The following is a 25,644-nucleotide window of genomic DNA, read 5'->3' on the forward strand; positions in this document are numbered from 1 at the left end:
GATGCTTCAAATATTGCACAAATACTTCTTATTAGCCAATGGGCCAAATCGGCCCATGTTTTGGCATAGGTCCCATATAAACCAATCTCGGATCTTGACTTATTGTGTCTCTAGAGGGCGCAACTCTTATCCGATTTGAATGCACGTAGCGTTTTGTTATTCCAACAACTTTTTGTTATTTCAACAACTGTGCTAGGTATGGTCGACATTGGTTTATAACCTGATATAGTTCCCATATAAATTGTTTTCCCGATTTTATTTCTTGAGCTTCTGGTGGACGCAATTCTTATTAGCTGGGCTACAGAGTTTGTACAGAGACGTTTTTTAAGACATGCATAGACATGTATGTACCAAGTATGGTCCGAATCTGTCCAAAAACTGATATAGCTCCCATATAATCGGATGTCCCGATTATACTTCTTAAGCCTCTAGAGCAAAAACATCTTCAGAATTTATGGTATAATAAAAGCTTGCCTCTTTCTCTCTTTTTCTCTTTTCTCACCTTTTTTCACTCTCTCTCTCTCTCTCTCTTCCTACACATTTGAAATGGCATTTTTATTGCAACAGTTTTAGTTAAATCATCTGTCCAAGAAGGCCTACCCACATGGAAAGCTTTGGTGGGCGATAAGATTTTGATTGAATACGAAATGCAGTTCACTGTTAATTTGACCAGAGGTAAGAATCAAAAATCAGCTTCATGAGGTATTTAAGTTGTATTCATTTTCACCCTTTTCAGATATTTTCGAAATAATGTTCGAAGGCCAACAATTTGAGCATTTTGGCTTTAAGCTGCCGTCTGTGTTGAGAACGGCTATTATGAAAAAGGAAATGCTGTTTAAAGACTTTGAGGCTATAACCACAGTCATTGATAACTACAATGCTTTATTAGATAAATTATCGCTATCGGAGGTGAGTAAAATACGATGTCATCGGAGAATATAAAAAAAAAAGATAAATCAAAATCCTTTGAATACTAGGCAAATTCTTTCGCCATTTTTATACCCTCCACCATATTATGGGGGTATACTTACTTAGTCATTCCGTTTATAACAAGAAATATTGATCTGCGTTTATAACTCGAAATATTGATCTGCGACCCCATAAAGTATATATATTCTGGATCGTCTCGAAATTTTGCACAGGTACTTAGTGTTGATGTAGGTCGTTGGTGATTGCAAATGGGCGATATCGGTTCAGATTTAGATATAAACTATATAAACCAATCTTGGCTGAAACTTTGCATGTAGTGTTCTGTTATGCTTTCCAACAACTGTGCTAAGTACGGTCCAGATCGGTCATAACCAGATATATCTCCCATATAAACCGATCTCCCAACAACTATGCCGGTACGGTTTAAATCGGTATATAACCTCATATATCTCCCATATAAACCGATCTACCAATTTGATTTCTTGAGGCCACTTTTTTACGATTTTGTCTAAATTTTGCATGCGCTGTTTTGTTATGACTTTCAACAACTGTGTCAAGTACGGTCCAAATCAGTCTATAACCTGATAGAGCTCCCATGTAAATCGGTATCTGGATCATCCTCGGTTCCTAGAACCTTTAATCTTTGCTGGTTTGACAGAAGTTTGGTATGTAGAATAAAACAATGCCCTTCAACTAAATTTGTAAATTTTGTATAAATTTTTAACAGAACCCATGTGGTGGGTTCCCAAGATTCGGCCCGACCGAACTTACCTCACTTTTACTTGTTTTCGGTAAATTGGCATGCTACGACCACTCTGTCTGTTTTCTTTGGAAACGGTTGCCACTAGCAGGTACTGATTGATTGATTGACATCAAATCACAAGGGTTGTAAAGGGTGATTTTTTTGAGGTTAGGATTTTCATGCATTAGTATTTGACAGATCACGTGGGATTTCAGACATGGTGTCAAAGAGAAAGATGCTCAGTATGCTTTGACATTTCATCATGAATAGACTTACTAACGAGCAACGCTTGCAAATCATTGAATTTTATTACCAAAATCAGTGTTCGGTTCGAAATGTGTTCAAATTTTGACAAATTTTGTTCAGCGATGAGGCTCATTTCTGGTTGAATGGCTACGTAAATAAGCAAAATTGCCGCATTTGGAGTGAAGAGCAACCAGAAGCCGTTCAAGAACTGCCCATGCATCCCGAAAAATGCACTGTTTGGTGTGGTTTGTACGCTGGTGGAATCATTGGACCGTATTTTTTCAAAGATGCTGTTGGACGCAACGTTACGGTGAATGAACACATTTCGAACCGAACACTGATTTTGGTAATAAAATTCAATGATTTGCAAGCGTTGCTCGTTAGTAAGTCTATTCATGATGAAATGTCAAAGCATACTGAGCATCTTTCTCTTTGACACCATGTCTGAAATCCCACGTGATCTGTCAAATACTAATGCATGAAAATCCTAACCTCAAAAAAATCACCCTTTATAACATTTTTTCTTCAATCTTTCTTTGCTGAAAATGTCATTATTGTAGCGCTTTCCGTTCATGCTTGGCAAACATTAACTTTGTACCATTTAATACTTTTTAGTACCTTAACGTAAGAATATCATCAAACCTCTTCTTATCTTGCGTCTATGAACCAAAGTCACCATTCGCCTCTAGTTTCATGATTCTAGATTAACCCATTTGGGCCGATCAGTCGGTTAGCCAATCAAGCAACGATTTTATGTATAGGGATATGGATTAGAAGTAAATATTTACATCAATTTGGGTTCCCCATTGCGTGTCCAAAGTTAGACCCGACAGAAATGGGCGGTCAAAGTCATCAAAGCTAATAAGAAATTATGTGAAAAAATGTTGAAATCCATTTTGTTATTCACAGGTGAATTTTTTACGCGATCATCTCTATGAAACAGAAGTAGCCATACAAGTAGGAGTTGGACGATACACTTGGCAGTCTTTCAATATCAAGAAGTATTGTGATGTTGTTTCTGCTCTGATGCGCAAATTACAGTCAATAGTATCACAAATAAATTATATTCGCATCGATATACGCAATCGCATAAATCAACTTAAAAATTTCAATATATTTACCATCGATGAGAGCAGAGAAGCAGACGCAGCCTTACAATTTGACATGGAATCAACTCAGCAAAATTTAACCGAGTCCAATGAAGATCAAGACTCGGAGTCTATGGGACAACATGACAAAGTAGAAATTATTCGCATAAAAGAGTCCTCTAAGTCCCTGTCGCCAAATGAAAAGGAATGCGGTTTGGATATCTACCATTGCCAAACGTACATGGAGAGACTGGAAAAGTCACGAACTGAAAAATGTTCGCAAATGAAGAAAATCTATGACTCTCTGGGACCAGTACTGATCAAGTTGGAGAGCCTTGTGTTGGGTACATTTACGGGTCGATCCGAAAAGATGAAAGAGTATTATGTTTTCTGGGAAGAGGAGACGTACAAATGTATACTAGAGTAAGTACTTGGTTTGCAATATGTATTCTCATTATAGCCACTTTTCCTTTCGATATTAACTTCTAGTTTCACTTATAAAAACCTTGAATGTTATTTGGATCGCTTGCTTGGCAATCAACCCATGTTTGAAATCAACGCCGTCATAGTTTTGTCCGAGATTATGCTGGAGCCCTCTGCAAATGAGGTTAAAAATATGATTGTTCAGTCTTCCAAAGATTTTTTGGACCGGTAAGATTATGTTGGTATTGCAATTCGATCGTATTAAAGACAATGTTTATCGGCAGACTAAAAATGTTTACACGCTGGATGAAAGGCACATGTATACCCTGTTCCCCTATTGAGCATGAAGGTGATGTCAAATACTCTTTTACATTTTATGAGGATGTTGTTAAAGTAAGATCATCACTTTTGTATAACAAACTATTTCAGCTGTATGTATTTTAGATAAAAACCATTGGCGGATTGGTGGTAAAAATTCAAGAGCTGGCCAATCGTGTAGTTGAGGGTGCAAAAAATTGTGTCAAAAAGTAAGTTTGAAGAGTATACTATTTTATTATAACGCCACCTTAGGATAAAACTAAATATCGATTTCCGACACTACAAAGTCAAACCAGATAAAATTGACTTCTAGGAACCGAACAAGGATGATCGAAAGATCGGTTTACATGGGATCTATATCAGGTTATCGACCGATTTAGATCGTATTTGGCACAGTTGTTGGAAGTCGTAACAGAACACTACATGCACAATTTTAGCCAAATCGGAGAAAAATTGCAGCTGTAAGGACTCAAGAAGCCAAATGGGGAGATCGGTTTATATGGAAGCGATTCGGACCGTCCTTGGCACAGTTGTTGAAAGTCATAACGGAACACCACATGAAGCAAAATCTGACATAAATTGGGGCTTCCATGGGCACAAGAAGTCAAATTGGGAGATTGGTTTATATGGGAGCTATATCAGGTTATAGACCGATTTGGACCATACTGGACACAGTCGTTGGAAGTCATTAAAAAACACCACATGCAAAATTTCAGCCTAATCGCTCAAAAATAACGGCTTATAAGGGCTCAAGAAATCAAATCGGGAGATCGGTTTATATGGGAGCTGTATCAGGTTATACACCGATTCGGATCGTACTTGGCACAATTGTTGAAAGTCGTAACGGAACACCATATGCAAAATTTCAACCTAATCGGATAAAAATTGCGGCTTGTAAGGGCTCAAGAAATCAAATCGGGAGATCGGTTTATATGGTAGCTATTACATGTTATGGATTTGAGCCGTACTTGGCACAATAACGAATCACCACATGCAAAAGTTCAGCTAAATCGGAAGAAAATTGCGGCTCCCTGGGTTCGAATCCTGGCGAGACCATCAGAAAAAATTTTCAGCGGTGGTTTTCCCCTCCTAATACTGGCAACATTTGTGAGGTACTATGCCATGTAAAACTTCTCTCCATTGAGGTGTCGCGCTGCGGCACGCCGTTCGGACTTGGCTATAAAAAGTAGGCCCCTTATCATTGAGCTAAAACTTGAATCGAACTGCACTCATTGATATGTGAGGAGTTTGCCCCTGTTCCTTAATGGAATGGTCATGGGCAAATTTTGGTTTGTTATCTGATTCATTTAGACGTTTTCCTTCATTGTGATACCACAGAAATAGAAGAAGGAAGATGCCTTCTATTTCCTACCGTTGAACCAGCCAGATTGCATTAAAAATCTGAAAAGTTGCGAATGTTAACATCCACTAATTCAGACAAGTTCTCAAAAAAATGAAAACCTAAAGTGGAACTCCTACTGACTGTCAGTGCCGGACACACACACACAACTGATGTTCGCTAGTTCCGCGACATCCTCACAGCCTCTACAAAAGTCTTTACTGAACCTTCAGTCTGTCAGCAAGTTTTCCGATTAGACTGTGGCCTGTCATGACGGACACAATGACTGAGACGTCAGTTTTAGCCCGCGACAGCAAAGCGGTAAACCTTATCAAGTTTAGACTGCGGCACTCAATTTTGAAGAGTTCACAACCCACACTTTGTGACCACCTGTTGCCAATCGGTCCTGATCCTGAAGGTTATTCCTTGCAAGCCCGTCTGCTCTATAATTACCTCGGATAAATCTGTGACTGAAACAAGTTAATCGGTACGGTCGCTTTTTCCCCTTTGGTTTGTCTCTAGGACATGCTGACATAAGTGTGTCGGTTGACCATAACGTCTATGTCCTCCGCTTCATTTTCAGGACTTTCAAGTTGAGTAGCACCCGTCTGTTAAATCCGCAGGATATAACTCCTTAGTTTAGTAAGAATAATGCATGGCTCCGATTAGCATAATTCTTATTCAATTTACCAATCTTCTTGTCGGTAGTTGAAAGATTGGGATTATAGTCCCTAAGTCTCCCAAACACATACATGCGACACATGCCAATTGAACGTTGATTACCGAAAACTGTTTCTAGCGGCCCCGATACCAGCCTTCTTACTAGAGAAGGCCCAGGCAATTCAAAAATAACATCGGTGTATACAGATGACAGTCCATTAACTATCCCACTTTAATTGTTCTTAGGTATGCAGCCCTATTTCTCTCCCCTGTAGCCAACAACCATCACCAAGTTGTCCTTAGCGACATAAACAAAGATTCTTGGACCCATATTACTATTGTTCGCTTAAGTTGTTTTGGGGATGGAATGCCCTCCAGTTGATTGCAGCCTTCTTCTCCATTTATTATGTAAATGCTCCCTCCCAGCAGGACTTGAGCGTCTACCTCAAAATCTTGAGCTAAGCTGCATCAGTTGAATTTTCAGTGAAGACTTTGCCCCGATGATTTTTACCCGCGCATCCACAGGAAACTTTTTGTTTATGTTATCTCAAAATAATTAGCTTATACCTAATTGAACATAAAGTACTCTTAACTCATTTTGCTAATCACAGTTTACTTACAACTATGCTGTCAATAATAACATTGAAAACAAGTAAAAAGGCGTTAAGTTCGGCCGGGCCGAACCTTGGATACCCACCACAACTCACTGTCTAAAATTTCAGCGACATCAGACAATAAATGAGCATTTTATGGCCCCAAAACCTAAAACCGAGAGATCGGTCTTTATGGCAGCTATATCCAAATCTTTACCGATCTGTGCCATATTCCAGAAATATGTCAAGGGGCTTGACATAACTGACTGTCGCAAATTTCGGCGATATCGGACAATAAATGAGCCTTTTATGGGCCCAAAACCTTAAATCGAGAAATCGGTCTATATGGCAGCTATATCCAAATCTGGACCGATCTGGGCCAAATTGACAAAGGATGTTGAAAGGCCTAACACAACTCACTGTCCAAAATTTCAGCAAAATCGGATAATAAATGGGGCTTTTATGGGCCAAAGACCTTAATCGGAGGAACGGTCTATATGGCAGCTATGTCCAAATCTGGACTGATCTGAGCTAAATTGACGAAAGATGTCGAAGGGCCTAACACAACTTACTGTCCCAAATTCCAGCAAAATCAGATGATAAATTTGACTTTTATGGGCCTTAGACCCTAAATCGGAGGATCAGTCTATACGGCAGCTATATCCAAATCTGCACCGATCTGAGCCAAATTGGAGAAGGGTATGGAAGGGTCTAACACAACTCACTGTCCCAAATTTCAGCGAAATTGGATAATAAATGTGGCTTTTATGGGCTTAAGACCTTAATCGGAGGAACGGTCTATATGGCAGCTATGTCCAAATCTGGACTGATCTGAGCTAAATTGACGAAAGATGTCGAAGGGCCTAACACAACTTACTGTCCCAAATTCCAGCGAAATCAGATGATAAATTTGACTTTTATGGGCCTTAGACCCTAAATCGGAGGATCAGTCTATATGGCACCTATATCCAAATCTGCACCGATCTGAGCCAAATTGGAGAAGGGTATGGAAGGGTCTAACACAACTCACTGTCCCAAATTTCAGCGAAATCGGATAATAAATGTGGCTTTTATGGGCCTAAGACCCTAAATTGGCCGATCGGTCTATATGGTGGCTATATCCAGATATAGTCCGATATAGCCCATCTTCGAACTGAACCTGCTTATGGACCAAAAAAGTATCTGTGCAAAGTTTCAGCTCAATATCTCTATTTTTAAAGACTGTAGCGTTATTTCAACAGACAGACGGACGTACATGTCTAGATCCTATTAAATTTTTACGCTGATCAAAGATTACGGAATGACTAAATGAATATACCCCCTATCCTACGGTGGTGGGTACCACAAGTTGTGAACTTGTACTCATTTATAGTCAATACTTAAAAATTTAAAAATTATGCGGCATAACATAAAGTCATTAAATAATTGCAATATACTTAGTGTCATTTCCTAGTCAGTCGATTTAGTTGTGTGCATTTGAATTATTTCAAATCCGTCGGCCTTGCAATGCCACACCAAAGGCATTGGATTTGAACATGACTCATGCAGAAGAGTTTTTCCATATTTTCTATTATTAAATGCAATGGTGATTTGTATTCAAAAGGTTTTGTGGTACTTCCTACCCCTCGAATACTCCATCTCCTCACCTTGTGGCACTGTAACTGCCATGGAATGTATGCAAGGAGCTTTGTCGTATTTTCAACTGACTGCACCTAAATGGTGTTTACCATATGATAAAACCAAGGCATTGCAACATAACCATGCAACAACAGGACAGACAGCGCATCACGTACATGATGTGGTGGCAAACGGAAGGCGACATCGGGAGAGGGACCAAGTTGAGGCCAACCGTTGTACAACGTTGTTAAATTCCTATAACATGCCAAAACATAGACGTACTCGTTCTCAGAGCTCACATACATATGACAGCATCGTCTTTGCAAACAGTCACACAAATTGAGATGCAACTGCAGCCAAAAAATAACAGTAAGAAATATCTAAGTCGGGCGGAGACGACTATATAATACCCTACACCTATCCTACAATTATAAATAAATAGATATATGTATATGAAATCTATCCGGCTATATATATATGGGAGTTCCACCTAAATCTGAAACGATTTTGATGAAATCTTGCATGAAAATTATAGTTATTACGGCCATATAAGTGAAAATCGGGCAAAAAGTATATATGGACATAAATATATCCAAATCTGAACCGATTTACATGAAATCTTGTAAATATGTAAAGATCAGCAACGAAACAAAACAATCCGTGCCAACTTTTGTGCAAATCGGTTGAAAATTGTAATAACTACGGCCATTTCAGTCCAAATCGGGTGATACATTTATACGGGAGCTATATCGAAATCTGGACCTATTTTTACCACAGTGGTGGTGTAGGGTATAAAAACGAAAAAATGCTTATATTCGGTAAGGTCGAATTGTTGAAACTCATATGAATTTATTTCTACACCCATATAATTATGAATCACCAACTATTAAGTAAATCGTCTTCGTAGAACAATCTATAAAGGAACAAGTTATAGTCCGATTCGGACCATAAATGAATGCTGAACATTGTAGAAGTCATTGTGTAATATTTCAGTCCATTCGGATAAGAATTGCACCTTGTAAGGGCTCAAGAAGCAAAATCGGGAGATCGGTTTATATGGGAGCTGTATCAATCTATAGATCGATTCAGACCATATAAGACATGTATGTTGAAGGTCATGAAAGAAGCCGTTGCACAAAATTTCTGCATAATCGGATGATAATTGAGCCCTCCGAAGGCTCAAGAAGTCGAGATCCCAGATTGGTTTATATGGCAGCTATATCAGGTTATGTTCCGATTTGCGCCATACTTAGCACATTTATTGGAAATCATAACACGTCATGCAAAATTGCAGTCAAATCGGACGAAAAGATCGGTTTATATGACAGCTATACCAGATAATGAGGCGATTTGAATCATACTTAACACAATTGTTGGAAGAGATACCAAAACACTACGTCCAATCGGACGAGAATTGTGCCTTCTGGAGGCTGAAGAAGTCATGACCCAAGATAGGTTTAATTAGCAGCTATATGAAAACGTAGACCGATTTGAACCATTCTTAGCGCAGTTGTTGGAAATGATACCAAAACATCGCGAACAAAATTTCAGTCAAATCGGACGAGAATTGTGCCCTCTAGAGGCTCAAGAAGTCAAGACCCAAGATCGGTTTATATGGCAGCTATATCAAAACATGGACCGATTTGGCCCATTTACTATCCCAACCGATCTACACTGATAAAAAGTATTTGTGCAAGCGGCTAACTTTATTCCTTCAAAAGTTAGCGTGCTTTCGACAGGCAGACGGACTGACGGATGGACCGACGAACAGACCGACGGACATGGCTAGATCGACTTAAAATGTCACGACGAACAAGAATATATATACTTTATGGGGTCTTTGTTGAACATTTCGAGGAGTTACAAACAGAATAACGAAATTAGTATTCCCCCATCCTATGGTGGAGGGTATAAAATAAAAAAAAGATCTTACTCTAAAGATGTGATATGGCTAGATCATTTTAGAACTGAACCTGGTTTCATAACCTCATAACCCCTATAGCCACCCAAACGAAGTGTTGCAAACGGAAAGAAAAAATGTAAATACTCCCTTCTTATGGTGTTATGTATAAGAACACAAGACGAAAGCAGTAGGGAAGGGCAAAAGTCGGGCGGTGCCGACTGTATAATACCCTACACCTACCCAATAAGTACAATGTGGGGGCTATATCTAACTCTAAACCAATTTTGATGGACCTCGGCGTATGTTTTCAGATGAGTTATTAAACAATCCGTATCACATTTCGAGCATATGTTCAAACTTCAATAACTACGGTTGACAAATGACAACATTATTGCATATAAGCCCTATAGCTATATCTAAATCCGAACCGATTTTGAGCAAACTTCTCAGATATCGTGGTAGCCGTTGAAGAAAGCGTTGTGTAAAATGTTGGTAAGATTGGTCAAACAATGCGCTTGCAGTGGCTCTCGGAGTGAAAATCGGGCGATTTACATATGAGAAAGCTATATCCAAATCTTAGCCGATTTCTATGAAATTTAACCATAATGTCGAGAGTCAAAAAAATTCCTTTCTGCCTAATTTCGGACGAACATATATATGGGAACTATATGTTACAGATACCGTGGCAGTCGTCGGAAAGCGTTTTGGAAAATTTTGGCAAGATGGGTCAATAAGTGCGCATGCTGTGACTACAGAAGTTAAAATCGGGCAATATATATATATATATATATATATATATATATATATATATATATATATATATATATATATATATATATATATATATATATATATATATATATATATATATATATATATATGATAGCTATATATAAATCTTAACCGATATCCATGAAATTCAGCAGTAATGTCGAGAGTCAAGAGAAAATCCTTCCTGCCAGCTATAACTAAATCTAAAATGATTTCGAGCAATCTTCTCACATAGTGTGACAGTCATCATGGAAAGCTTTGTAAGAAGTTTTGGGAAGATTGGTCAATAAATGCGCTTGCAGTAAAAATCGAGCGATATATATATATATATATATATATATATATATATATATATATATATATATATATATATATATATATATATATATATATATATATATATATATATATATATATATATATATATATATATATATATATATATATATGTATATATATATATATATATATATATATATAATAATGCTCTAAAATGGTCATTTGCCAATCGATTCTCTCGAAATTTGGAAGAAATAATTTCTTTATGACTATATATATATATATATATATATATATATATATATATATATATATATATATATATATATATATATATATATATATATATATATATATATATACACATGCAAAGCATTTTGAAGGCTTTGCATGTGTTTTCCTTGTGCATTGCAATTTTTTCTTCAGTCTCCCAATTTCTAACACTCCAACAAACAAACGCACATAGACTCCCGTGACGATGGTGCTACACATATAAACATTTTCCTTATACTTTTTTGTACCCTACACCACGGTGGTACAGGATTTTATAACTTTGTGAATTTGTTTGTAACACCCAAAAGGAAGAGAGATAGACCCATTGATAAGTATATCGATCGCCATAGAATCACTTTCTGATTCGATTTAGCTATGTCCGTCTGTCCATGTCAATTGTGTGTACAGGTCGCAGTTGTCATCCGGTCGCCTTAAAATTTGATACAGGCATGTTTTTCGGCCTAGAGACGAAGCCTATTGAAATTGGAAAAAATCGGTTCAGATTTGGATATAGCTCACACATATATGTTCGCCCGATTTTCAGTAATAATGCTCTAAAATGGTCATTTGCCAATCGATTCTCTCGAAATTTGGAAGAAAGAATTTCTTTATGACTATATATATAAATATATATATATATATATATATATATATATATATATATATATATATATATATATATATATATATATATATATATATATATATATATATATATATATATATATATATATATATATATATATATATATTTATATATATAGTCATAAAGAAATTCTTTCTTCCAAATTTCGAGAGAATCGATTGGCAAATGACCATTTTAGAGCATTATTACTGAAAATCGGGCGAACATATATGTGTGAGCTATATCCAAATCTGAACCGATTTTTTCCAATTTCAATAGGCTTCGTCTCTAGGCCGAAAAACATGCCTGTATCAAATTTTAAGGCGATCGGATGACAACTGCGACCTGTACACACAATTGACATGGACAGACGGACAGACAGACAGACGGACATAGCTAAATCGAATCAGAAAGTGATTCTATGGCGATCGATATACTTATCAATGGGTCTATCTCTCTTCCTTTTGGGTGTTACAAACAAATTCACAAAGTTATAAAATCCTGTACCACCGTGGTGTAGGGTACAAAAAAGTATAAGGAAAATGTTTATATGTGTAGCACCATCGTCACGGGAGTCTATGTGCGTTTGTTTGTTGGAGTGTTAGAAATTGGGAGACTGAAGAAAAAATTGCAATGCACAAGGAAAACACATGCAAAGCCTTCAAAATGCTTCGTAACGAATGACAGGGCTTTGGAGGCAAATATGCATGTGAATGTGAGGCAATGCGACTTTTCAGCAAATAATGTAAACATTTCATATTTGGTTTATGTGCTGCCCTGGTATCCCTACACATCGACTGCTGTCCACTGCTCTTTTAACGTTTATCTTTCTAACCATTGGTAAATGTGCCCTACAATGGGTATGACACACATACAGAATAACAACATTATAGAATGTTTAGCATTTTGCATTTTGTATGCAACTCATGCATTGATAGAAGAAATAGTTACAATTCCGACCCCCACAAAATAATACAAATTAATAATATGCGATGAGAATTAAAATAGCTAGTACAAAATCTTTCATTTGAGAAGGGGTGAAGATAACTCTTTGAAATTTTAAATGGTTGGAGTTGAAGTATCTACATCTACATCAAAGTTCTCAAAATGGCTCGGGCTGCCGAATCTTCTTGATTCCTGATCGTCTCGACGTTCTGAGTTGAGCTAGCCATGTCCGTCCATCTGTCGAAATCACGATAGCGGTCGAGCGCATAAACCTAGATGCCTGAAATTTTGCACAGATATTTAATATTGATGTAGGTCGTTGGGGATTGGTTTGATTTGATTGAAATTTTACATGCGCTGTTCTGCTACGACTTCCAACAACTGTGCCAAATACGGTCCAAGCCAGTCTATAACCTGATATACCCCCATATAAACCGATCTCCCGATTTGGCTGAAATTGAGTACGTGGTGTTTTGTTACGACACTGTACCAAGTACTTTAAACCGACCTCCCCATTTGACTTCGTGAGTCTTACAAGCCGCAATATTTTTCCGACTTGGTTAAAATTTTGCAGATTTTCTGACAAACAAACAAACTTTATTTTCACTTTAACTACTCCAGCGATTGCGTCTTGTTGTCAACGATAAAAAAATAGTCCACTCTTATAAACATAGTGGCCACTTCAAATATAAAATCGGGGTTACTACCAAAATCACAGAGCAAACCGCGGCACATCACTTGCACGCTACAGTCTTTAAAAATTAAGATATTGAGCTGACATTTGGCAAAGATACGTATTTCTTCCATACGCAGGTTAAGTTCTTGAATAAGCTAAATCAGACCATATATGGATATAACTACCACGTTGACCGATCTGCCAACTAAGGATCAAATACCGGTTCGAAATTTAAAGCAGTGATTTGGGTTGTGGCCATTGAAATCCGAACCCAACATTTTAATAATCGGACCATATTTTGATATAGCGTCCATATAGACCTTTCTACCGATTTGGGGTCTTAAGCCCATAACAGGCGCGTTTATTATCCGATTTCGGTGAATTTTAGAAGAGTAAGTTGGAGTAGGCATCTAGTTTTCGAGTCGAATATGATCTTTATTGGACCATATAGCTGTCATCTAGACCTATCTTGAGGTCTAGGTCTTTGGGGTCTTAAGCCCATAACAGGCACATTTATTAAGCGATTTCTCTGAAATTTAGAAGAGTAAGTTGGAGTAGGCATATTGTATTCCGAGTCGAATATCATTTTTATAGGACCATATTTTGATATACCTGCCATTTAGACCGATCTTGAGTTCTTAAGCTCATGAAAGCGTCATTTATTACTGGATTTTGCTGAACTTTACAACAGGAAGATTGACCATAGGCCTCCAGTTGTCCGAACCGAAGTTGTTCGGGATCGAACCATTTCTCCATATATCTGCAATATAGACGGACCTGCCCATAAAAGGCGCATTTATAATCCTATCTATCGAAAATTTAGAACAGTGAGTTGTACTCTGCCATATAGACCGATCATCCTATTAACAGCCTTTAGCCCATACTTAAAGGATTTATTGCCCAAATTCGCTGACATATGAAACTGCGGAATGTATAAGGGCCCTATATACCCTAAATAAGTATGATACAGATCGGGCGATATTTGGATATAACATAGAATATGGGAAATAGTAATAGTTGAATGCATTTTATATAGATATTAAATATATGCAAGGTGGTGGGCATCCAAGGCACCGCCGAACTTAATGTGCCTTTACTTGTTTAGGTTAAAATCTCAACCTAACTAAATACGTTACTGTCAGTGCACGTAACTGATATTTATGAATAGGTATATAGACATGTTTGTGCCACTATATATTCATGATTTTTTCGACAATCCTTCAGCTATTTGTAATATATAGCTCCTATATAAACCTATCTGCCGATTTTGCTTCTTGAGCCTGTACTTTGTTATGACTTCTAACGATGAGGCTATGTTCGATTCAGATCGCTCTATAACTAGATATAGCTCCCATATAAAACTATCTCTAGATTTAAAATCTTTGGCTGAAACTTTGCATGTGGTGCCCTTGGTTGAGTCCTGCTCTAGAAAATACTCCAGACCAAATTCACCATGGATGTTGTGGGTGTAGTAAACTCACTGCTCAAAACTTCAACTACATTGGATAAAAAATATGCAGTTTAAAAACTCCAGATATTAAATGGGGACATCGGTCCATACCAAATATCACCCAATCTAGACCACATTCGGCGCACTTGTCGAGTGGTGTAATAAAACATCGACGCCCATGTCTATGGGGAAAACCTAATAACTAAGTGATTTTATCATCACAAAGAGTGTTTCTATGTCGCCTTCATTCACAGGCAGCCATGCCATTTTCGTTCTTGTCCATCCGTGTTATTTAAAAGTAAACATTACAGCATTGCCATATTATCATGCAGCTACAAGGCGGACGACATGAACAAAGTCCTTTTTCGTATTTTGTAATTTTTGCTGTACCCCCCATTACCAATTCATATTTCTTCTACTCCTTTTACTTGTCGAGATGCTGTGTTAGAATTTTTTTCGCTCTCTCTCTCTCTCTCGTTTAATTTTCTTTTCTTTCCATATTTTCCTTCTTCCCTTTCCTTTCTTCATAGATTTCGCAAATACTACAATCTGTGGGCATTTGATAAGGAAACAATTTGTGAAAAATATGTGGATCGTGGTGTGCCACTTGTGCAGCTTGACGAGAAATTTACATTTTATGCAAATATCATGAACGAATTGCAGCAGTTGCCAACGTACTACGATGTCCAATGTATACGCATAAATTTGAGACCGCTGCTGGACACCATTTGCCATCACGCCCAACAATGGTGCACGAAATTGGGTGAAAAGTTGGCACAGCGCACAGTTGCCAATATGGATAAAATGCGATTGGAAATTAAAGTAAGTATTAGAGGGAGGGTAAAAACCACTTCTGCCCCCTTACCCCATAGAGGGGGCGAAATATTGTCCTTTGGGGTCTTTGGCGGCGGCAGCATTCCGGCCAAAGAGCATAGTGCCACAAATGGCTTATGTGATAGTTCAAGTCTTCTTCTGCTTCCAAGAATCAGCAGCATGTTTCAAGCTCTCCTTGTCCCTCGGGATTCAATCCGAACAAATTGCAATGTTGTCGCATGGACCAACAGCCAGCAACCAAGGACCAAGAAACTAAATAACTATGCAAAGGATTCGATTGTATTTTGCATTTAGCTTCTTAAGCGTGGCAAAGCGTTGCATCTGCATCTGCACTGGAGCAGATAGCATCGATGTGTGAGTTGTTGTTCAGGTCATTACATATGTAATACCAGAATTATGAACTCAATCCTTTACAAAGTATTTAGGAAATGTAAAGCAGAAGCACTTTAAGTGAATTAGTAAGAAACAGAGCTCATAGAATGGGAGACATTTTTAAATTATTTTTTGACTAAGTTGGCAAAAAAACAATACCACATTCAGATGCCGTCTTTTGAATTTTCCATTAAAATATTAACGGCATCTACCATTTGAGAGATAAATAGCTGTAGAGTGATCGGTTTCGCTACTTAAAGTGGTTGGGCTGAATCGTTTGAACCAATTTTCTTGAAATTTTCACTGCATAATGATCCCGTGGTGAAAATAGGGTACTACATCTTTGGATATCTGAAGCGCAATTTTGTGTGCTCTCTTAATTTGGTAATCAAATTTCGGATGGTGTACCTAGGGGGGGCGCCCCACCCTAAAACCTACCAAATATATATATACACCAATAACGACAATATGGGACTCAAATTAAAGGTATTTAAAATTAGAAAACGTATCTGATATCCAATGTGGGACCAAGTATTTGGGGGATCGCCCATCCCCGAGAACATACCCCAAATTTACGACCATAGCAATATGGGACTCAAATGAATGGTCTTTGGAAGTAAACCACGAATCTGATATCAATGTTCGGGAAAAGTGTCTATTGCGCCACTCCACCCCCATAACGCCACCCAAACAGGAAGCATTTTCTTACCATTTCAATACGAGGATCAAATAAGAGGTATTTTAGAGAAGAACACGAATCTGATATATGTTTTCAAAGGCAAGTCACTGAGATGCCGCCCCATCCCCCAAAACACCCCCAAATCGGTCATGTTTGCCGACTATAGAAAAACGGAGCTCAAATGAAGGGTATTTGGGAGTGGACCATGAATATGGCATCAACATTCGGAACCAACTGTCTAGGGGACGTCCCACTACCATAACAACCCCCAAGTAGGACGTATGCTCACCAGGACAATTTGGATCTTCAAGACAGTGGAGCTCGATATTCATAGTTTTTAGGGCCGAACATTTTTCAATAAAGGGTTTAAGAATTTGGTATTTGAGATTAGAAAACAAATTTGATATATAATATAATATGGGGTTCAAATATATGAGAATAAAGCACAAACAGCTCAAATAAAGGTATTTGGGAGTAGAATACGAATTTTATATCTCAATGTAGGACCATGTATTTTAGGTATCACCCCTTCCCCAAAACACCTCCCAGAGGGTAAACATTTTTCGACCATGCCAATATGTAGCTCAAATGAAATGTATTTGAGATTAGATAACGAATTTGATAACCAATCTTGCGGCCATGTGTTTGGGGGACGCCTCTTCGTGTAAACTCCCCTAACCCAATGGCAATATGGGGTTAAAATAAATGGGGTTTGAAAGAAGAGCAAGATGCTGATATTTTTTCAAGGCCAAGTTTCTGGGGGACCTCCTCACCCCCAAATCAGATATCATGAGAATATCGGGCTGAAATGAAGTATTTTAAGAATGGACTACACCTCACATCCATACTTAAATTCGTAGACCAATAAAGATCATATGGGATTCAGATAAAGGCATTTATATTATTAAACTGTTTGTCAAGCGATATACTATTGGGTTACCCAAAATGTAATTGCAGATTTTTTATATAGTCGGCGTTGACAAATTTTTTCACAGCTTGTGACTCTGTAATTGCATTCTTTCTTCTGTCAGTTATCAGCTGTTACTTTTAGCTTGCTTTAGAAAAAAAGTGTAAAAAAAGTATATTTGATTAAAGTTCATTCTCAGTTTTAATAAAAATGCATTTACTTTCTTTTAAAAAATCCGCAATTACTTTTTGGGCAACCCAATATTTTAGTAGCATGGTATATCACTAAAAGCTCTTTAATTGTGGAAAATATATATTCAAAGGAAAATTTTGTTCCATATAAAGTAAAAGGAGGCGCAGCGGAGTCCAATCCATCTCACGATTCGCATCATCTTTGAAGAAGTGCGGTCCAATAATGCCACCAGGCCATAAAACGCACCAAACTGTGATTAATGTGGCTGTGCTTTTGGATGAACTTCACTTCAAAATCGACAATTCTGCTTCTTTACTTATCTATTGAGCCGAAAATGAGCCCTTAAACCGCACCCAACTATGACTTTTTCTGGATGCATTGGTAGCTTTGCAATGCTTCTGGCTGATCTTCACTCTAAAATTGACAATTCTGCTTTTTTACGTATCTATTGAGCCGAAAATAAGATTCGTCGTAAAATGGAAGAAGAGCGCCATGAACCTTCTTAACAGAGCACGCATTTTGATCATAAAACTCAATAATTTGCAACCGTTGTTCATTTCAAAGACGGTTCAATTAACACAAACATAACACGAAACGTGCGTGAGCTGTTTCATTCAGTGTAGGCAAAAAGATAATGGCTAACAAATCACCCTTTATTGTGTCTGTCTGTCTGTCCGTCTGTCCATGTTAACTTGTGTACAAACTACGGGTAGCAATTCTCATCTGATCGTCTTCAAATCTGGTATGGGCTTGTTTTTCGGCCTAGAGACGAAGCCTATTGAAATTGGAAAAAATCGGTTCAGATTTGGATATAGCTCCCATATATACAATATGTTCGTCCGATTTGCAGTAATACAGCAATAAAATGGTCATTTGTTAACCGATTCTCTCGAAATTTGGCAATAAGGGTTTTCTCTTGACTCTCGCCATTACTCGTGAATTGTATAGAAATCGGTTCAGATTTGGATATAGCTGTCATATAAATGTTAGTCCGATTTGCAGTAATACAGCAATAAAATGGTTATTTGTTAACCGATTCTCTCGGAATTTGGCAGGAAGGATTTCCTTATGACTCCCAATGTTACAGGTAAATTTCATAGTTCAGATTTTTTAAGTTCAGATTTGGATATAGCTTCCATATACATGTTCGTCCGATTTGCAGTAATACAGCAATAAATTGGTCGTTTGTTTACCGATTTTCTCGAAAATTGACGGGAAGGGTAGGCAGGGTAAGGTAGGGTAGGTGTAGGGTATTATAAAATCGGCACCACCCGACTTTTGCCTTTCTTTACTGTTTTTTTTTTTCTTTCAATTTAAGTGTGAAATTCTTGTCATAAAATCACTTTCAGTTCCATTAGCAATCGTATGAGATCACTGGTGACAGATGTGTGGCTTTTTGTTGTTGCCTACTTGCAATTAACATTGCGAATACCATCAATTCTAAAACTCGCAGCAAAACAACATTTTCCCTATAATTAAACATTTTAGCACCTATTTACGATAAGCACAATTGAGAAATCTCATAAAGGAATTAATGGTGTGCATTTTAGAAATTCCTGGCGGGAAAAAAACTCAGCTTTTTGCGAAATTGCCAATTCAGCACATTTGAGAAAGTTAAGCAATTTGGGAAATTTCTTAGAAATTCCGCTTGCCGCCTAAAAAATTTCAAACGTTCATTTTATCATTTACTTACCTTAACACAATTTGTTTAAATAGGTAATAATGGAAATTTCATTAGGGAACTTTTTGTGCCGCAACGAAATTGTGCTGGGTAAATATATACATATATACAACACAATCAGTTTGACAAAACTTTGTTGTGCACCACCAAGCTAACAACGAGCCAGCAACAGGAGTAGGAGCAGCGGCAAATGCCACTTGCAAATTGTATTTAGATTGCCTTGGAAGTCCTTTAACTCGACAGTTACCTGGCATGCCAAGGCTCCGCACTCAATCTGCATCGCCATGGAGGCTAGAATCAAGCTCGTTATGTTGTGATTTTTGCCTGCGCCACCTCGCTACTGCCGTTTACCTTGTTACGAATTTGAAAATCAACAAAACTGAAAGTAACTCCTTTAAGGAACTGTCGAAACTCTGTCTTTTGTGCAAAATGTAACGACATTCATTCTCTAATTCGTTCTTTTCAATTCTTGCCACCCTCTTTGCAGACACTCAGCGAAAATTTGAACAGGGCCACCAAGGAACTCGGCGACTTCAAATTGGTTATGCAAACTATTGCAACAATTCAATCGACAACGCTGACGCACGAAATCATAATCCGTGAAATGCAGGAAACCTACACGGTGCTCAGTGAGCACAACATCAACGTAAGTACATACAAATTCAATGGAGGATAATATAACAACCCTTACATAAAAGAACAAATCCAAGGACACCATATTTTGAGTACCAAAACATTATATGCTGTGTTTTAAACTTTCAAACTCAGAAATGTAAAACAAGTGTAAACGTGCTAAGATCGGCCACGCCGATTTCAACAATACTTACGATGGATTCAGCCTAATCGGTTAACAATTGGGGATTATAGGTGCTCAAGACGTCAAATGTTGTAATAGAACACTATATGGGCTTCTGGGGGCTCAAGAAGTCAAAATCTGAACCGTTATGGCTCTTTTGCTATTTCCTACGACATACATCAAAAAGAAGTTTCTGTGCCAAATTTCGAGCGGCTACCCAAATGTGTTCCACAGACGGACGCGTCCATTCAAATAAAGATTTCCATGGCAAAATCGGTTTTTAAATGTCAAGACGATCAAGAGTATATTTTTTTATGGGGTCGCAGATCAATATTTCGAGGTGATACAAACGGGATGACCAGATAAGAATATCCCTATCCTATGATATAGATCCCATATAAACTGTTCTTCAGATTGTCTTAAGCCCCTTAAGGCACTATTTTAACCGATTTTGTTCACACACATATTGTTTTGCTGTGACTTCCAACATCCATGATAAGTATCTTTCAAAACGGTCTATTGTTTGGTTCATATAAACCACTCCCTCGTTTAGCCTTATATCGGGTTTTCCAAAAAGGACTTTTTTACACAATCGGAAATTATCCGGCTGCAGACCATAGAGTAATCTGTTTGTATTACAAATAGAACACAAAACAAGTAAAAAGGCGTTCAGTTCGGCCGGGCCGAACTTTGGATACCCACCCCCTCGGGTATATATGTAAATCACCTTTCATCAAAATCCGGTGAAAATTGCATAACTCATGTCCCATAGCAGTTATATCGAAATATGTTCCGATTTGGAACAAATACTAATAAGTACAAGCCATTGTTCAATTGTGTATAACAAAATATTGGTCTTTTTAGTAGCTATATCTAAAAATAAACCGATATGAACCATATACGATACGGATGTCGAAAAGCCTAACATAAGTCACTGTGACAAATTTCAGTGAAATCGGATTATAAATGCGCCTTTTATGGGGTCAAGACATTAATTAGAGATATCGGTCTACATGAAAGCTATATCCAAATCTGGACCGATTTGGGCCAAATTGACGAATGATGTCGAAGGGCCTAACACAACTCACTGTTCAAATTTTGGCAAAATTGGTCAATAAATGCGTCTTTTATGGCCCCAACAACTAAGACCGAGAGATCGGTCTATATGACAGCTATATCCAAATCTGGAACGATCTGTGCCATATTACAGAACTTTGTCAAGGGGCTTAACCTAACTCAGTGTCCTAAATTTTGGGGACATCGGACAATAACTGCGCCTTTTATAGGCTCAAAACCTTAAATCGAGAGATCAGTCTATATGGCAGCTATATTCAAATCTAAACCGATCTGAAAGGATTAAAGGAGGATGTCGAAGGGCCTAACACAACTCCCTGTCCCAAATTTCAGAAAAATCGGATAATAAATGTGGCTTTTATGGGCCTAAGACCCTAAATCGGAGGATCGGTCTATATGGCAGCTATAACCAAATCTGGACCGATCCCAGCGAAATTAGCGAGGGATGTCGAATGGCCTAATATGGCCTACTGTCCCAAATTGCAGCAAAATCGGATTTTAACTGTGGCTTTTATGGGCCTAAGGCCCTAAATCGAGAGATTGGTCTATATGGCAGCTATATCCAAATCTGGACCGATCTGGGCCAAATTGACGAAGGCCTAACACAACTAACTGTCCCAAATTTCAGAAAAATCGGATAATAAATGTGGCTTTTATTGGCCTAAGACCCTAAATCGGCTGATTGTTCTATATGGGGACTATATCAAGATATAGTCCGATATAGCACATAGTTTATAGGGTCGGAAATGGATATTTGATTCGATGTGTTGCAAACGGAATGACAAAATGATTTTACCCCCATTATTCGTTGATGGGTATACAAATATTTCCATACAAAAAATGTGGTCGTTTGAATTGGGTATATTTCGTGTCAGCCCGGTTGTAGTTCTTTTTCTGACTGCATTATACCCTACACCACTACTATTGTTCCGGGATTATAACTTATCGCATTTGTTTGTAACACTCAGAAGGAAGACAGATGGACCCATTTATATGTATACCAATCCACTCAAATGCAATTCCCCTTCGATTTAGCTAGCTCCGTTCGTCTATTAGCCAGTGTCAATTTGTGTACCAAATACAGGTCGCAATTTTTATCCGATCATCTTCAGACATTTTTGTTTGGTCTAGAGACAAAGCCTATAGATATTGAAAAGAAAACCGGTTCAGCGGATATGGCTCCCATATATATATATTCGATTCCCATATATATGTTCGATTCGGAGTAATATTGCAATAATTTGGTCATTTGCCAATTCATATATATATCGCCCGATTTTCACTTTTAAGGCCTCTGCAAGCGCATTTAATGTCCAATCTGCCCAAAATTTTGCATTACGCTTTCCTCTACGACTGCCACAATATCCGCTGAGTTTGATCGGAATCGGTTCTGATATATATGTTCGTCCGATTTTGTGTTATATTGCAATAATGTGGTAATTCTAATAACCCATCTGAAAACCTCCATCGAAAACTATCAAATTCGGTTCAGAATCATATACAGCTCACAATTTCCTGTTTTGCCTTTCCCCACCTATTTATAATTCTGAAATAGTCAAACACTACTTGACTCTACAAAGGTTTTCAGAAATCTCACTGCTGAAAATTTCCAGATTAATTTTCGTTTGAATTTTTCAGCTTTGCCACATTTTCATCAAAATATGTTTTCATTATTCAACTACTTACCAGAAAAACCCGTGTTTGGATACTTTTTATCTAACTCGGGGCAGCATTTTAGAACTCAGCTCCATATTTTGATATTTTTCCACTCGTACATGCCCCGTATGTATAAGTTTTCGATTTGGCCTTTTAGTTATTGGTCATCTGTACTTTTGAATTTTTTATTAAGCTTAGCTAACATTCGACATTATTTAGAGTTGAGGGAGCTCTGCTTATCCCATACATGTGACTTGTATTAAACTCCCACAATTTTTGCCTTGCAATGAATATAAATGAGTGGGGAATTGAGTGCTTGTCTATCTCCGCACAGGAGTGTTTACAAAGGGAACCGTTCCACTTTCGGTGTAAGGACAGACAGACGCATTCGTAGAGCTTCCCAGAATGAATCCCATGTAGAAAGTTTACTATGGTCACTTAAAATCAGAAGCTACATTACTCCTTGTTATTAGGAATATTTGCCTTTTTTTCCTCTATGCACATTCAAATGAGGATTTTTAGAAAATCTCTGCAAAGTCCATTTTGTGGCTGTATTTACAAGCGTTGTCGAAAAATGGCATCCAGAGCAACAAACCCTACAACCAAATGCGGATATGGGAGTGTATGAACGAGTGGACATGTATTGCATATTTGTACAAAGCGAATAGAGATGGAATTAGTGAAATATGTTGAGGCAAATTATTGGCATAGGTAACTGTAAAGCGCCCTAAGATGTTTGATGATATGCAAAAGAGAGTTTTTAAAAATTTCAGAGATCTAGATAATTGCAGGCGATTTTTTCAAATGTAAAGGACATAGAAAGTAGATAAATGACAGCACTGAAATAATTGTTCTTCTTCTTAGTTTTAAAGATTTGAGCTATCTTTGGCTAACATAGTTTAAAAATGATCAATTTTCCAATTTTTCATTGTAATGATGCAAGGTATAAACTATGTTTTCTAAATGACGATAGAAATGCTACTGCTGAAATGATTGAAAAGATAATTTTAATGGAATGAGAACACTTATTCCAGTTAAGAACATAACGGCTAAATCAGAGGACAAAAGTTGGTTTAACCAGACATGCAAAGATGCTGTCATATCGAAAGAGTAGGCATTCAAGAACTGGCGCTTGGATAAAAATGCCAATACTGAACTGCTGCGCAAGCAGGCAAAATCTTCGTGTACCAATGTACTTAGGCGCGAAAATTTTCTTTACGAACAGCGTCTGCGAGCTAAAGTTCTTGCTTCTACACGAGGAAGTATGAGCTTTTGGTAGTTCGTGAAAGTAGTAAAGAGTTGTTAAGGATGATCAAACGTTCACTGACCCGGTTGATAAGGCCAACCTGTTGGCTGATATATTTGCAGGGAACTCTTCCCTGCCAGATAGCAATCAACCACTCCCCTTAACCGAAAATGTATCTGGCGTCATGCCTCCAAATATTTTTTCGCACTCGTGGAGTTAAAAGGGTTCTTGAGAATCTAAACGTAAATAAATACTCGGGCCTGGATAGAATATCAACACTAGTCTTATGCAAGTGTTCTTCGACGCTCGCTCGTCCATTACGCAACCTTTTCAACCTTGCCTACCGGGCGGGAGTCTTCCCGGCCCATTGGAAGGTTGCGAACGTTCAGCCACTACCCAAGAAAGGTGAGGCAAACAACTCTGCGAATTATCGGCCAATTGCGATATGCTCCGCTCTCTCCAAGGTCATGGAGAGCATGGTTAGTCACCATCTTGTGAGGTATTTAGAGTCTAATGGCCTTTTTATCGACCAACAGTATGGGTTCCGCAGAAATCGCTCTACGGGCGACCTCATGGCACTTCTGTCGGAACCTTGGAGTTGCTCAATCCACCAGTTTCATGAGAGCTTCGTTCGATTTATTTCGAGCTTTCTCAGAGATCGCACTTTTCGAGTCGTTATAGATGGGTTCTCATCCAATGAGCACAATTTTACCGCAGGTGTACCCCAGGGCTCGGTTCTTTCTCCTTCTCGAGTAGATTTTAATGCACGGAAGACTCAAAGCTGCTTGTTGTCATAAAAACGATTCGCTGACCCATTACGATCATCTTTGTCTATCAACGGTGTAGATGTTGAGCAATCAGAAGCTCTTGATGTTCTGGGCATGAAAATACGAAGTGATGTCAGTTGGGCTAAACACGTATTTGAAGTGTCGAAAGAAGCATTCAAGTGTTTAGTAAGAATTACTTCACTCCGTCTGATCTTCTTAACATAAGACCGAAAATGTACTCACATGTATGGGATGGAGCTTCAAAATCATCCCTGGAGATACTGGACCGTGTACAGAGGAGAGTGATGGCGTTGATTGGGGATAGTGGGGTATCCAAGTCTATTGCCTACCTTCATCATCATCGCAATGTGGCTTTTTATACCCATCACCCATGGATGGGGGTATATTCATTTTGTCATTCCGTTTGCAACAAATCGAAATATCCATTTCCGACCCTGTAAAGTATATAAAGGGTGATTTTTTTGAGATTAGGATTTTCATGCATTAGTATTTGACAGATCACGTGGGATTTCAGACATGGTGTCAAAGAGAAAGATGCTCA

The 25,644-nt window shown here is 38.0% G+C and overlaps 1 protein-coding gene across 1 annotated transcript in view; it reads left to right on the top strand.

Moving 5' to 3' along the window:
• LOC106080427 (dynein axonemal heavy chain 10) overlaps positions 1-25,644 on the top strand; it is a 239,264-nt gene that overhangs the window by 69,437 nt on the left and 144,183 nt on the right. The window contains 8 exon segments of the mRNA XM_059362518.1: positions 568-675; positions 737-909; positions 2,828-3,429; positions 3,496-3,657; positions 3,714-3,822; positions 3,874-3,956; positions 15,409-15,700; positions 20,031-20,189. Of these exon segments, the coding sequence (XP_059218501.1) occupies positions 568-675; positions 737-909; positions 2,828-3,429; positions 3,496-3,657; positions 3,714-3,822; positions 3,874-3,956; positions 15,409-15,700; positions 20,031-20,189 (1,688 nt within the window).

Source organism: Stomoxys calcitrans, chromosome 2, assembly GCF_963082655.1.
Source record: "Stomoxys calcitrans chromosome 2, idStoCalc2.1, whole genome shotgun sequence".
NCBI lineage: Eukaryota > Metazoa > Arthropoda > Insecta > Diptera > Muscidae > Stomoxys > Stomoxys calcitrans.